At 55.0% G+C, this 15,244-nt stretch overlaps 1 protein-coding gene across 5 annotated transcripts in view; it reads right to left on the reverse strand.

Annotated features, from left to right (window-relative positions):
- Window positions 1-15,244, reverse strand: part of ARRB1 (arrestin beta 1) — an 83,829-nt gene that overhangs the window by 11,678 nt on the left and 56,907 nt on the right. For 2 of the 5 annotated variants that reach the window (XM_022593837.3, XM_022593834.3), the window contains exons 5-15: window positions 14,365-14,561; window positions 12,936-12,995; window positions 12,075-12,142; window positions 9,762-9,897; window positions 8,806-8,890; window positions 8,306-8,378; window positions 7,174-7,311; window positions 5,891-5,974; window positions 4,657-4,680; window positions 1,675-1,745; window positions 845-896 (exon numbers count right to left, since the gene is read on the reverse strand). In XM_022593837.3, the coding sequence (XP_022449545.1) occupies window positions 845-896; window positions 1,675-1,745; window positions 4,657-4,680; window positions 5,891-5,974; window positions 7,174-7,311; window positions 8,306-8,378; window positions 8,806-8,890; window positions 9,762-9,897; window positions 12,075-12,142; window positions 12,936-12,995; window positions 14,365-14,561 (988 nt within the window). The remainder of the gene's footprint in view (window positions 1-844; window positions 897-1,674; window positions 1,746-4,656; window positions 4,681-5,890; window positions 5,975-7,173; window positions 7,312-8,305; window positions 8,379-8,805; window positions 8,891-9,761; window positions 9,898-12,074; window positions 12,143-12,935; window positions 12,996-14,364; window positions 14,562-15,244) is intronic. The other 3 variants (XM_089915317.1, XM_089915316.1, XM_089915318.1) reach the window with 3 other exon arrangements.

Genomic DNA, 15,244 nt, shown 5'->3' on the forward strand with positions numbered 1-15,244 from the left:
GTCAGCTCACACTCTACCCTGAGGGATCTTGGATAAGACAGGGTCTGTGGGGGGCAGGGAGGGGGGTAGGCCAATCTAAATAGGGGGGCAGAGAAAATGTGGGTGGGAAAAGAGGGTGCCTGAGGGGGTTTCAGGGCTAAGGGCTGCTTCTAAGAACAGTAAGTTCCCTTCTACTATAAGACATGTCCACATAGGCCCACCCAAGGCCCCAGCCCCACAGAATTCAGCCAGCCGCATGGGGTGTCCTCATGGCGTGACTTAAAACCCCATATGCCAAATATCTCCTGGGGGACAAAGGAAGTGTAGATTTGGAGCTGGAGCGAGAAATCTGCTTGGCCCTGGAGGTATTTCCTGATGTTCGCCCAGGTCCTCCCCCTCTGGCCACTGTCTGGTGACACGACAGCCTTCGACCGCAGGGGAATCCACATTGGTCCTCGGGAGTCAGAAGCAACAAGATCCCCAGAAACTTCCCCTCCCTACGGCCTGATTCCACTGGTTGGGTGAAGGCCAGGCAAGAGAGCCCCAGCCCAGGGCCACAAACCAGCCCTGTGACAGCCGAGCAGGTGCTGTGGATGGACGAACGGACTGACGGACGTGCAAGGACGAGGGAGGAAGACAGACCCCACCAAGGCAGGAGGAAGAGGAACAGGCACCGAGGGTCCTTCAAGTCACATGCAGGCAAGCAGGTTGCTGAAGAGGCGAGCAGAGGCAGCTCTCAGCAGACGGGTTAGACCAGCTGCTCCTCAGGGGGTTAATTAGCATAAATGCAAATAACCAGGTAGCCCCACCCACCTCCCAAGGCCCGCCCCCCCCCCAATATGTCTGCAGGCAGGGTTTGGCTTACGTGGTGTCAAGTTCTATGAGATTGGTATCTACTGGAGCCTCGTTCTCTGGAACTAAACACAGGGCAGACGAGTGCCCATGGATTATTGGTGAGTGGGCAAGTGGGCAGGTGGGCACAGGTCCCCACCCTGGGACAACTAAGCTAAGATGGGGAGGGAAAGGAGGAAGGGGAGTGGAGAAGGGGGGGCTGGTCCCTGGTCTTGGTAACACCTCGAATAACCTTAAATGCAGGGAGGAGGGTCCAGGGAGGGCCAGGGAGGCCCACAGCAGGCCCAGGAGAACAGAAAAATCTCTGGACCCTGCTCCTTTTGGCACTTCTCCAGCACGACTTAGATTCATTTGTCGCATGCAGCACTGTCACTAACTCTAATACAACCATTTATTCACATTTTCACATCTCTGAACTTGGGGTATGTTTACAATCAATGGCATTTCAAAGTTTAATTGTGGGAACACTTTTCTTTCTTTGTGGTACATACTACAATGTTTCTTTCAACCGAAACAGTCTTAGGTTTAATCCGGTATCACTTGGAAAAATTATGGGGGTGGTGTGTCCAGGGATCGTTTTATCCATGCAGCCCCTTCCGCTATGCCTGGATGCCAGACAAGGGCTCCAAGCATGGCCCGTGCAGCTCCCACCACCACCCCCAGCCCAGAGAGAACAGAGCCAGACCTCTCTATCTCCTGAGGAGTCAGATGCAAATAGGAGTGTGGGCCTCACAAAAGATCCCGTGAGCTGGGGAAAAGGCGTGACCCTGGGCTGAAGGCTGACCCAGAGGTAGGTGGGGTGATAGGGAAACCCCATCCCAGTGACCCACAGATTCTGCTCACCTTCCCGATGCGGGGGTTCCTCTTTGGGCTTGGGGTGCATTAGGGTGAAGGGCAGCTCCACAGCCACGTCACTGAAAGAGACCCAGACCAGTTGAGCCTTGAATCCAGTCCCAGGCTGTGAGTCTCAATGCCCTGTCACTTTGAGGGCTGGGGAGGGTTTTACGGTAGCTCTGGGCCAAGAGGCAGGAAATCTGGCCCAAGAACCTGTTCCACCACTCTCTGAGCATCAGTCTATCTGGGAGTTGAACTGGGAGATTTCTTCTCCTGGCTCCAAAAAACATGGAAACTTCCCCTTTCCTGAGAAGGATCCCTGGATTCCCACGAGCTGGGAGGAGGCACAGGGGTGGGAAAAGGGTTGCCCAGGGCAGTGAGTGTGCATCTTGCTCACTGAGTGGCTCCAGAGGTGCCCTGAGTCCCTGCTGGCCTCAAATGGCCACAGCAAGCCCAGCCTCCCCTGACACTGCCCTTCCCAACTTCCTGGTTGGAACTCCTCCCACCCTCACTCTGTCTTATCTCCCAACATCTCCAGGGGGCTCCTGTGAAAGTGCTCAGGTGGCCCTAGCCCCCTGCAATCTAGATGATGCACTGCTGAGGTCAGCTTAATCAAATTCAAGCTAGATGGGACCCAGGCCCCTACATTGTGCACAGAGCCTTGAAGCCGTGTGGGGATGGAAGGATGGGAGCGGTGCTGCTAGTGGCTAACGTTTCTGACTGGGCCTTCTCTCCCCTTAGCCCTGATGGACAGAATAATAACAAGAGCAGACACTCACATGGTACTGACTCTGTGCCAAGGAGGGGTCTACTTTTTTGTTTTTTCGGCCTTGCTGCTCAGCTTGCAGGATCTTAGCTCCTTGACCAGGGATCGAACCTGTGCTCCCTGCAGTGGAAGCACAGAGTCCTAACCACTGGACTGCCAGGGCATTCCGCCAAGGAGTAGTCTAGAGTCACTCATTTAACCTTCACAACAACAATGTACAGGCTGGGAAATTGAGACCAAGGAGAAAACGCAGCATATCCAAGGCCGTACAGCTCTTAAAAGAAAGTGACAGGGCTTCCCTGGTGGCACAGTGGTTAAGAATCCACCTGCCAATGCAGGGGACACGGTTCAGGCCCTGGTCCGGGAAGATCCCACATGCCGAGCAACTAAGCCCGTGCACCACAACTACTGAGCCTGTGCTCTAGAGCCCGTGAGCCACAACTACTGAGCCCGAGTGCCACAACTACTGAAGCCCGCGCGCCTAGAGCCCGTGCTCTGCAACAGGAGAAGCCAGCCAATGAGAAGGCCGTGCACCGCAACGAAGAGTGGCCCCCGCTCGCCGCAACTAGAGAAAAGCCCGCGTGCAGCAACAAAGACCCAACGCAGCCAAAAATTAAATTAATTAATTAAAGAAATAAAGAAATTTTTTTTAAAAAAAAAGAAAGTTACAGACTGAGGATTCTGACTCCCTAATTCACACCCTTAACCCTGTGTGATAACATCTCAGAATTGAGAAGGTGATTCCACCCACCCTCTTTCTCCACTCCAGACAAAAGCAGCCCTGAAAGCTCCTCCACTCCACTTAGGTGGTATCATCCTACAAGGCCCTGTCAACTGTGAGCGCCTACAGGCACATCATCTTACTGACTTTGCTGCCAGGGGCCAGCTGAGAGGAGGATGGGGCAGGGGACGGAGGGGTCAGGGGTATAAACTACGCAACCAGAAAGGGCTGTTCCACCAGCCCCACCACTCACTAAGGAACACTTCACATCTTTTTTTTTTTTTTTTTGGTACGCGGGCCTCTCACTGTTGTGGCCTCTCCCGTTGCAGAGCACAGGCTCCGGACGCGCAGGCTCAGCGGCCATGGCTCACGGGCCCAGCCGCTCCGCGGCACGTGGGATCCTCCCGGACCGGGGCACGAACCCGTGTCCCCTGCATCGGCAGGCAGACTCTCAACCACTGCGCCACCAGGGAAGCCCCAACACTTCACATCTTTAAGTCTCACTGAGCTTATCTGGAAAACGGGGCTAACTATACCTACCTTCTAGAGCCACTTCCAGGAGGTGATGTAGGTAAAAGGCTTGGTTAAACTGTGAAGCTTGTGCCTGCCAGAATTATTACTTCCCCTCAATAGGAACATGGGGGTTTCATAAGGCTATTGAAACAATTTGGCTTTTTTGTTTTGTTTTGTTTTTTTGCTTTTTGCTTCCAAAGGGGATTGCTTCTCCAGGTTCACTTGGAAAAGTGAGCTATCAGAATGGAAGCTGATGGAAGATTAAGACTGCCAACCTTCACTAAAGCCATCCAGAATACAGATGGAAGAATCTGGACCTTAACCTTCCACCAGGCTATGAGCAGCCAAGGGCAGGGGGTGTATCTGATTCCTCTCTGGGAGCTCAGTCCCCCTCACCAGGCTGGGCTCTAGTATGGGTTCAGGAAATTCTTACTGAATTACATTGAATTGAATTTCGCCTCTCCAAATGGACTCAGTTTTCTTGGATGAGCAATAGTGGCACCTTGTGACAGGAGGAAGCAAAGCACTGGGTTTGGGGCACAGGTATTTTTGGAATGCACGTGGATCCAGCTGGCTCCAAGAAGCCTTGTCTACAAAGGCAGATCTCAGGACCTCTCCTTGACAACACTCAGCCAGCTGTTAGTTCTCATTAGCGTAGAAGTTTGAAAGCCACAAAGCCTGCATTTCTCCAAAACATCCTGTAAAACAGACTGGGGGCCACTCCCCAGATAAATGGAGCCAACTTTGCTGTCTGCAAAGGTCCTTGTCACTTGGGTAGGGTGGAAGAGCAGGGCGAGGTTTGAAAGGAGAAACTGCACCTCCTCAGTCCCTCTGGAGAGGGTCCTAGTCCCGGCACAGGCCTGAGCCTGGCAATCAAAAGTGACCGCTAAGATTCCTTCCAACCCAGTGCCCGTGATTCTGGACAATCAGGACAATGGTCTCCGGGCCCTTCAGGCAGGTGAGTTGATCAGGTCGAAGGAAGGGACTTTACCTGGATGCAAGATCTCCCAACAGGCTGTGGGTGGGTCAGAGGAGGCGGGAGAAGTGGTCAGGAGAGAGTTCAGAGAGGAAGAAAACAGAAAGCACGTTCATTTACCACCTCTGTTCCCCTTTGGGGTAGATTAGATCCTGGGACACACTCTACCCACCCCAGTTGTAACTGCTCATTCAGGGACATACGGAGGTGTGAGCCCTGCGTGGGGAACTGGAACCCAGGCCCGGCTAAGCCAAACTCCCTGCGAGGGGAGCCCCAGGGTCATTATCTGTAAAGGAGACATAAAAGTTAACCCCTGTGCTGCCTGCCCTGGGGAGGCTGGGGCTATCCAATGGCAGAAGGAAGCACTTTAGGATTCCCCAAGGGTTCCTCAAGAAGGAGCCTGAGGCAGACTGTGGGTCCTGCAAGAGTCACAGGACACGGGATTTGAGATTTGTGATTCTGAGATGTCCTATAATATATGGTCCATATTACACACTGTCACCTGCACGAGGCATTATTCTAAGAATAAAGGAGACTCGATGTCTAATGCTATTAGCTTTCCAATCTTTTCATAGAAATTTATGAGTTAAAACAAATCCCTCTGACAAATTAGAAATCCTAATTCTAGGTTTATAACAACATGTAGGCCCAACATATGGAGAAAAGTGGGAGTTCTTTCTGAGCTTCCACCAGACAATGCTCCAGGTAAGGGAATACGTTTGGTCTACCGCCATGACCCCAGCACCCAGTCCGTGACCTGAGATTAAGGAAGGAGATTTCAGGAAATGTGTGTCTAGGCCTCTGTTTCTCCATCTGTAAAATAGGAGAGTCAGCGCATCCCCAATCCAACTCTGGAATTCTGAGCTCCTTGAGCCATTTCCCCAGCAGATCAGCCTGGGTATGAGTCAGGGTGGGTGCTGTGCCCTGAGATGTGATGACAGACATGGCACCCCTTGTAGACCCCACAGCACAGACTCTGAGGAAGCTTCCCCCCACCTCCCACGTGCCCAGACTAGCGATGGGGAAGAGAAGGAGGAAAAAGAGGAAGAAGAGGAGAAGGGGGGAGGAGAGAAAGAGGGGAGGGGCAAGAGAGGGGCCAAAGGCCTCTGAAGTAGAAGAGGGAAAGGGGAAGGAAGAGGATTCAGCTAAAAGGTCCAGCAAACAGGCAGAATGGGGCAGCGGGTGTGGCCATCAGGGACCTCCCTGCTGCACTTTGGGGTCTGGGTCTGGGCTGGGCTGTAACACTTACCCTCCCCGAGACACCACCAGCTTCACCTTCACTTTGTAGGAAACAATGATGCCCAGGATCTCCCGGTTGGCTCCTTCCCTCAACCTGCAAGGCGACACAGGGAAGTTAGTTCACAGGGCTTGCTGGTGGGCAAGACCTGGCAGGGTGGGGTGCGGTGTGGGCAGCGGCCATCGGTCCCTTTCCTGGCCACTCAGCCGCCAGGTACAGGCAGAGCCCAGTGCGTGAGAAAGGCGAGGTCTGCTCTCAGGGAGCGGGAACTCAGAGCCCTGGCTTCCGAGTCTGGCTTTGAACCCCTGCTTCCCTCCAGGGGCCTGAGTCCCAGCAGTGCTGTGCGGAGCGGCTCTTCCTGCTCTCACGTGGATTCCCTTTGTCTCACTCCTGAGCCAGAGAGACGAGGGCAGTTGGCGGGGGAGAGGAGGGGAGTGGGTACCAGGGAAGACCCTGCAGGAAAGTGATGCTTTAATTAGGTCTCGAAAGCAGGTAGGATTTGAGCCAGGGAAGAAGAGAGCAAACACTCCAAGGGGAGATGGTAGCATATGAAGGGGCGGGTGAGACAGCGTTTGCGCTGGAGTGGCGGGCAGCGGTGCTGCAGAGGTGGGTCAAACCCCCAGGAAGGGCCAGACCTCAGCGGGCAGGGCAAGACGGGTCCCCACACCCCCAGGTCTCCACTAGAGGAGGGTGGCCTCAGGGAGTCAGTGGTGACCGTGGGACAGGAGTGACCCTACGTTATGGCCCTGGGATCTCTGCCGTCCGGGGACACCCCCACATGTGGTTTAGCCCAGCTCACCACCCTCAACTCTCCAGACTCCCCAGGCCTGTCCTGATTCACCCTGTCCTGCTAGGACCCTTCCAGAAGCCACTCCCTTCCTTCCTTCCTTCCTTCCTTCCTTCCTTCCTTCCTTCCAGCCTTGCTCTGCCTCAGGGTCACACTCCATCCAACAGAAGACATGACGTCAGAAGCTCCTGCCTCTTGCACGAAGCCTTTCCAGGTTGCCCTCCCCTCGGCAAGCCAGCAGAGCGCAGCACTGACTACGAGAGGCTGGTCGAGTGGTCCATCTTGCTCTCTGGGGCACCCCTGGATAAGGGTGGGATTGGGGGACAGCTTCTCTGGCAGTTCAAGCTCATGAGGACAGGCCCTGGACAACGCTTGGGGAGAGGGTAGCCTGAGCCCACGCTGGCACTGGTGGGACCAAGGTGGGTGTGGACCCGTTTTGGGGAAGGGTAGGGGAGCCAGTGGAGGGGGGACATCCAAGAGCCTGGGACTAGGGAGAGTAGGTCCTCACAGGGTGCTGGAGGCCAGGTTCGTGTCCTCATGTTTGAGCTTCCCGTCCAGGGCGAGGCCCCGCTTCTCTCGGTTGTTGGCCAGGAAGGGGGTCAGCGTGTAGACTTTGCAGAATGTCGAGCTGGGCGCCACTGTGTCACTGGGAAGAAGGGGGACCGATGTGGAGAGGGCCCCCAGAGCCAACCCCAGCCCAGCCAGGTCACAGAGCCCAGCCCTGCTCCAAGTCCCCCTCCGCCACGAAGGGGCCACATGGGCCAGGCCCAGCTCTGGCAGGGAGACCACTGCCACCCAAAAGGGCCACATCTCTGCTCCACATGCAAACAGCAATGACTCTGGGGTGATCCAACAACTTCATTCTTGGTTTGTAAGCAGGTGCAAGGTTTTAAAGATTCAAGGTACTGCTCGGCCCTGTGCTGTTTGACTAGGATAATTTTTTAGTGGAGACAGCATGGACTTTTTCTTTCCCTAACACATTATTATGAAAGGATTTCAAACATACAGGAAAACTGAAAGAATTGTGCAGTGAACACCCATCTACCCACCCCCTGGGTTCTACAATGAAGACCTTATTTGCCTTATCTCATCTCCATCCAGCACGTGTAAGGTGTTTGGATTGTTCAGTTTTGACCTGCTTTTGCTCCATCCGCCATCCCCCTTCTCAACAATGAGCGAGCTGGGGTGCAGTAAGCCTCAGAGTCAGAAGAGCCCCAGCTCTGCCGCCGGCCAGCCCTGTGAGGCTGAGCAAGTCACCTCTCTGGCCCCATTTCCTTCCCTACGTACTGGGGTCAGCAGCAACCCCAACTCAGAGGGCTTTGTGCAATCTAGGTTTCCAGTACAGTGTAATTATTCTCTTCCCTCCATAACCCCAGTCCTCTTAGATTCACTAGCTCTTATTTTGTCATTCTAGTTTTAGTGGGTCTTTTCCCTGACTGTAGCATGCATTTCCTTATAGCTAAACCAAGTGGATGGTTTCTAAAAGGCTGTTCAGGGTCATTTACACTGAGCGGCAAGGAAATCTGAGGCCCGGCCCTCTGCCAGGTGGAGAAGAGCCACCTGGACCTGTGACCAGACCTAGGGCTTCTCTTTTCCCCACCGGATCCCACACGTCCAAAGCTGGCCTTGTGCTCACTTACTCAGCCTCTTCCATGGCCACGGGGCACTTGTACTGCGCTGTGTTGAAAAGGCAGATGTCTGCATACTGGCGCACTGAGGAGGAAGAGGGAGACAAGGTGGGGTGAGCCAGGGGTCCCAGGCTCCCCGAGTTGGGGATGTTCAGCCCCAGGCAACAGCCAGTCCACCAGAAGCTTCTGCAGGAGAGGGACCCATCCTCTACATGGCAGCTCAAACATGCCCACTCCTTCCATAAACAAAAATCTCCCCTTGAAGGACAGCCCTGGCCAGAACCCAGGGAACCTAAGAGAAGAGGGGGCTTCAACAGTAAACTCATTACCCCGTCAACAAGCAGCCTGTGTTACCAGCCTCAAAAGCCTTACCCTTTGGCTTAGCAGGCCTTGGGCTTATCTGTGGGCCGGTAGTTATTTACAAGGCTGTTAGTGAGGGGAGAGCCTTCAGCTACCCCGACCCCTGGGAGGAGTCCCCGTGCCACCCCTGGGCCGGCCCTCTGCCCGAGTACCCGAGATCTTAATCTTCTTCACTGTCTTGTTGGTGTTGTTGGTGACGTGGACGTTGACACTGATGGGTTCTCCGTGGTAGTAGATCTGGGAGGTGTAAGAAGGGAGAGGGATGGATGGGAAGCCTCCAAAGCTTTAGATGACGAAGAGGGAGAAGAGGCCCCACACACATCTCCTGGGGTTCCCAAGGCCTTGGCCACTCTGATATTGGCCCCAAGTTCATCAGCCACTTCCCACTGATGCCACTGGGCATGTTAAACTTAAGTTCCTTTGTGGGACCTTGAAAGATAATTAAGTTAGAAGGTGATACTCCTGTGTTCCACTCCGGGCTTGGCCACCAGAAGTAACGATAACAGGAATAATAACGGTAATGAGGGTGAGAGTGGTGTGACCTTGAACAGGTTATCTAAGCCTCAGTTTCCCCCTCTGTACAATGGAGGGACTGGAGTAGGTGATATGTCAAGTCCCTGCCGGCTCTGGCTGCCTGGAAGTTAGACCCAGGAGGGTCGGGAAGAAGCAGGAGAAAGGTGGGGAAGGGCTGACGCACTCACTGAGGGAAACTGCTCTGAATCCTCATTGAAGAGCCTCAACTTGCATCTTGGCCCAAGCACTTGCCTTCAGCTGCCCCCCCCCCAAGAGGGAGAGGAGGTTCTCACACTTCAAAGGGGGACAGGGGTGCAGGGAGATGGCCAGGACCCAGGACCCTTCAGGAGGTATGCTGACTTCTGAAGTCAATCGCACCCTTCGAGCTCATGCCCCACCTCTGCCACGCCTTTAGTCCCCAAGAGGCTTCTCCAAATCCTCCAACGGAAGTCTCAGATTCCCTGAGCCCTGTGATCCTTGGGCTGGAGGCAGAAGCTCCCAGCCGAGGAGGCCCAGAGGGCATGAGAGAGCTGGGACCTGAGGCTCCAGCCCTGGGGGAGCGGCCCCCACCCCCTGCCAAGCCCGAGCCTCCTACCTCCTTATCCAAGGAGGCCTCCAGATGCAAGGGCTTATCGGACATGAGGAACTGCCTGGTGGTCTCGGCTGTGGGCTGGGGGCCAGGCCTCTCCGGGGCGTATTGCACCTTCCGGATGATCAGGCGCACAGAATTCCTAGTGGAGATGGGTAGAGCAAAAGATGACCAGAGTCACCTGCCTCCACCCTCTTTCCTTGCGACCCTCACATCCTTCTCTTGCTGAAGAGACTGCCATGGTTCCCATGACCTTGGACTCCAGTCCAAACTGCAGAGTTTGGCATAGGGCCTTGTCACCATCTGGTCCCACTCCAACCTCCTGCATCTTGTCCCCAGCCTCCTCCACTTCTTCACTATCATTCTCGATGGTCTATCTAGTCCTATTTCTGAAGCTCTGCTTATACTGGGTCCCAGCCTATAACACTCTCTTCCAGCTTCTGCCCTCATTTGCTTCCTTCCTCAAGGCCCAGCCAAATACCTGCTCTACCAGGAAACTCCCGAGATCCGCCCACTCTGATCTTCTCCTGGTGTGAACTCCCTCCCACCACATCAGAGGCCAAACCGTCCCATGGCAGCACTTCACGTGGATCTGTGTGCTGGTAGCCAGCGGACGCTAAGAAAGCGACTGTTGTTTCACCTCCTGCATCTCTCATGTCACCTAACAGTGTGAGTTCTTTAAGGACAGACGTTTTTGTCTACATTGTTCACTACTGTATTCTCAGTATTTATGACAGTGCCTGCTGCCATATAATAAATACCTGCTAAATATCTATTAAATAAAAATATACACAGGGAACAAGGGGCTCATGAAGAAACGGGGCTCAGAGAGGTGAAGGAGTTCAGTGAGGAGGTGTGCATTCAGGCAGGGGGAGTAAAGAGGATAAAGGCTCAGTGAGAGGATGGAGGCCCAGAGATGGGATGGGGCTCAATGAAGGTGATGGGCTCAGGGAGGAAACAAGGACACGAAGATGTGGTGAGGGGATGGGACTCAGACAGGCAGTCTCCTGACTGTCAGGTGTGCTAGGTATCCCGGCATCCCTCTTTCTCAGCTAAGCCACCTCCATTCCCTGAGCTGGATAGCCGGGGCTAAAGTCCTAGCTCTCCCCATACTAACTATATGACCTTGAGTAAATTAACCTCCGTGCCTCAGTCTCCTCATCTGTAAAATGGTGACAACAGCAGGACCCACTTCTTAGGGTTGCTGTGAGGACTGAATTAGTTCATACATGTCCATCACTTTGAACTGTGTCTGGTGTCTAATAAGCTCTTGATAAGTGATAGTTGCTATATCATTATTAGTAACTCCAGCGTGGACTTAAAATGTCCCATTGGTGGTAAGTGCTGGCTCTCAGTGCTGCCTCCTCTTCCCTGCTCTGGTTAGGCCACCTACCACAACCTACAACCCCCTTCCTTTCTTCTGATCTCAGGACTTAAGAAGAAAAGGGGGACAGAGAAGCAAGGGAGAAGGATCCCATCTCCACACACACATAAGCTGCCAGGTTGGAGTTAGAGATGTGCAATGCATCCTGCGACCACTAGGTGGCAAACTCAGCCCGCTCCCTAAGAGGCTGCAGCGCCCTCAGGAAGCAGGGTGCATCAGAGCTGGGGGCTGAGGCCAGCCTCGCCGGGAGCCAGAGCAAAGCCGGACCCCAGGAGGGGCAGGTGTGAGCGCGGGGCTGGGCAGCTCACCCCAGAAGTCAGGACCAGCTATTTCTGGCTGCTAGCTTGGGCTCTCTGTCTGCCCAGGGCTGTGTCTCTCCAGGAAAAGGTTTCCCCTCTCTGACATACGGCTGACCTCCTCCCTCTGCCCTGGGTGGGTTCACGTTCTCCCCTTCCCTGCCTTGTTTAGAAGCCTCCATTGACACCCCCCTAACCCGCCGCCACAACCTCCTGCTGATGGCCTCCCAGGAGAACTGGGAGATGGGGGTCCAAGCTGGCGGGAAACATCTTGTTCACTGTTTAAAACAACCTGATTTTCGTTTTTCGTTTTTTTTCCAAAACAAAATTAAAGGACACGCGTCTGGAGAGGAAGAGATTAGAGGCAGGGAGATAAGGGAAGCGGGTACAGTGGTGCAAAGGAAAAAGCGCTGAGGCCTGAGCCAAGGCAACTGAGCCACCTCCCCCAGGAAGCCCTCACAACCTGCAAGCCTTCCCGAGTGCCCTTTGCAGAGTTCCCAAGGCTGGAACGTGAGGCCCCTCCTTGCACACTTCCAGGCATTGTGACTTCTGTCTTCTTCAGACTTTGCCCATCCTGTCTCCCTACCCCTGCCAGCAGGCAGCCCACGCCCAGGCAGGCGGAAGCTGCGCCCTTCTCACCGCTTGTGGATCTTCTCCTCCAGGTTCTCGGCGCAGAAGGCTTTCACTTCATAGTCCACACCGCAGGCCTGTGGGGAGGGGTCACTGACCGCAGAGCCTTGGAGAGGACCGGCTCCCATGAGCACAGCCTGCCCACCCCCTCATTTAACAAGGCCGCTGGATGGGAGCACCACGTTCCCACGGCCTGACCCCCCTCGTCTGACTCGGAGCCCTGCGCTCAGCCAGCCGTGGGGCTGCCTCCCCCATCCGACCTTCCCGCAGAGCTGCTCCCTGACCGGGCTCCTCTCCAGACTCCTGCCTGTCTGGGGGGTTGTCCTCATCACTCAGCGAGGCAGCCGCCCAGAAACAACAACAGGCACCTCTGCAGCCCTGTTCAGAGGGCTCCCCCGACCTCCGGTGCACAGACCCTGCACTGGGCGTGTCCCTGCAGCGCCTCACTCCACCCTCTGGGCCGCACGACGAGGCACATCCTACCACCTTCATTTCGCAGATGAGGAAACGGGCTCAGAGATCTGAGGCCTGGGCCACTCATGGTGTCACTCCTCTCTGAGCCTCAGTTTCCCCACCTGTGAAACAGTGATGGCTGCGCCTCCGCACAAGGTTGTGAAGCCAGCTGGTTTTCCAGAGAACATTCTGCAGACAACACCGAGGCCAGCGAGAGTGACCCTGGGCACACAACTGAGTGACACCGTATCTGCTGCCCTGTCTGAAAAGACTGCTTATCTGAGGTGGGATCAGCCTGGCCTAGAGGCAAGGAGGCTTCTACACGGAGGGTTCTAGCACCCTCCCCAGAGAGAAAGCCAGGGAACTGGAGGCACAGTGTCCTGGACCCAGAGAGATGCTCCCTTGGGGGTGACCCACCTTCCCTGTGTCTTCAGGCCCCGGCTGCAACGTCACAGAACATGGGAGGTTCGGAGCGATCTGTTAAGAGGACAGACAGACCTGTTCACATTCACCACTGACCTCTCTGTGTCTCCCACCCCAGGCACCCATACACACATTCATCAGACCAGGGGACCCTGAGGACAGGCCGTGTCCCTCCCATCAGACTAGGGAATTCAGGGGACAGCCCATGTTTCCCCCATCAGACCATGCCAAGCCACGCCCCATGTTTAGACCAGAGGCCCCTTCAGTAAAGCCAAGGATTTCAGTGTTTTTCTTTATCTAAGGGTTTAACCCAGCACAGTCCCCACAGAACAAGAGTTGAAAAGGTCTTTCCACGATGTCCACTGTGGTAGGCAGAATAATGGCCCCCCAAAGATGTCCACATCCCTATCTCCAAAACCTGTGATAATGTTACCTTAAATGGCAAAAGGAACTCTACAGTGTGATTCACTTAAGTATCCTGAGATGGGGAGATTACCCTGGATTAACCAGATGGGCCTTATCACAGGGTCCTTAACAGTGAAAGCAGAAAGCAGAAAAGACAGCAGAAAAGTCAGAGTGATGGGATTCGAGAAAGACTGGATCAGCCATTGCTGGCTTTGAAGATGGAGGAGGGGCAGGCTAGGGACCAAAGAGTGTGAGTGGTTTCCAGAAGCAGGAGAAGACAAGGAAACCGTTTCCCTCCTGGAGCCTCCAGAAAGAATGCAGCCCTGCTGACACCTGATTTTAGCCCCGTGAGACCTGATTTTGATTTCTGACCTCCAGAACTGTAAGATAACACATTCGTGTTTTAATTAGCAGGTTTAATTACTACCAGGTTTGCAATGATTCGTTCTAGCAGCCACAAGAAGCTAACACATCTATAACAGAGAGGATGGCTCTGCATCCTCTCCCCTTCTCTGACCCTCACAGAAAGCCGGGGGATTTCACTGAATCACAGAATCAGAGTCTGAGAAACAGTTAATTTGAAAATCCAGAATCTTGGGGTCTTGGAGTGGAAAGATGGCTGAGCAGGGAAATCCACTACTTGCCATCCTCGTTTGTGAGCTGGGTTGAAGCAGGGCTAGTGGGCAGCCGGTCTGAGGGAGGAGACAGCCTTGTGGTGACCCAGGGGCCAGAAAGGGCTCCTTCTTTTTCTGCAGCAGCCCCCCTCGACCCCCCTTTCTCCCACCAATGACCCGGACTCAGGAGGGTCTGGGGAGTAGCGCAGAGGTAAGGGTGATGCCCCTGGCAGTGGCCAGAGACACTTACCAGGCAACGTAAGTGCCAATGCCCTGGTCCCAGCGTACACTGGGAAACTGGGTGGCACGGCGCTGCTGCCCCAGCTGCCCCCATATGCCTGCCCAGAGGGCTTGCTAGACGTGATGCTTCTGGAATGGGGCCCCAGGGGCTGGCAGTCCCTGACCTCAAAGGTGAAAGGGTAGGCGTGCTCGCCCAGCTTCTTGATGAGGCGCTCCTGCAGCCGAGTCAGGGGTTTCTTGTCCTCAGGGGCTGGCGGGAAGGACTGCACGTTGGCCACAAACAGGTCCTTGCGAAAGGTCAGGCCCAGGACATCCAGGTCCTCCCGGCCGTAGCGGAAGGCGCAGGTCAGTGTCACATAGACTGTGGGAGCAGGGGGCACTAAGGAGGGGCCTGGGAGGGCAGCAAACACGCCCCCCAGAGCGTGAGCCACAGCCCTGTGACTGGCCCCACTGGAGGCACAGGTCTGTCCCAGAGCTCCTGCGGGGAGGGCTGCGCTGCCCTTGGGATGGGGTGTCAGGTGCCTGGCCCCTGGGAGGAAGTGGGGCTGACTGCTGGATCGGTTCTGTTCTTCTCCACCCCCACTGCAGCCCTGGGCATGTGTGGAGAGGGTCTGACAGGGTTGATAGGGGCTGGGAAGGAGCACAGTGGGAAAGAGTAGTGGGAGGGGAAACAAGTGCTGGGTGGTGTCCGGAAGGCTCAGAGTCTTGTCCCACTCACCCCCCCCGCCCCGCCTCCTGTCCTCCTGCTGACCTTAGACAATTCCTTGACCTCCCCAGGAATCAATCTTCTCTTCTGTACAATGAGACCCTAACTCCTGCTCTGTTTGCATCCCCAGCCTTGCAACAGTCATGATGGATTGATGTAAAAGGGCTCAGGGCATTAGAAGGTTCTCCCAAAATGGGCGCGGGCAGGGCCGCCCCAGGCCGGGGGAGGCCAAGGCACCTGCTCTGACGTTGACTGGAGCTGTCGAGGGAAGTACCAGCAGGGAGGGGCAGGGACAGGCTTGTTGCCTCTCTTACTGCTGATATTCTGCCTGCGAGTCA

The sequence above is a fragment of the Delphinapterus leucas genome, chromosome 7 (assembly GCF_059928025.1).
Source record: "Delphinapterus leucas isolate spDelLeu-1000000601 "Yukka" chromosome 7, BTC_Dleu_Yukka2, whole genome shotgun sequence".
Classification (NCBI taxonomy): domain Eukaryota; kingdom Metazoa; phylum Chordata; class Mammalia; order Artiodactyla; family Monodontidae; genus Delphinapterus; species Delphinapterus leucas.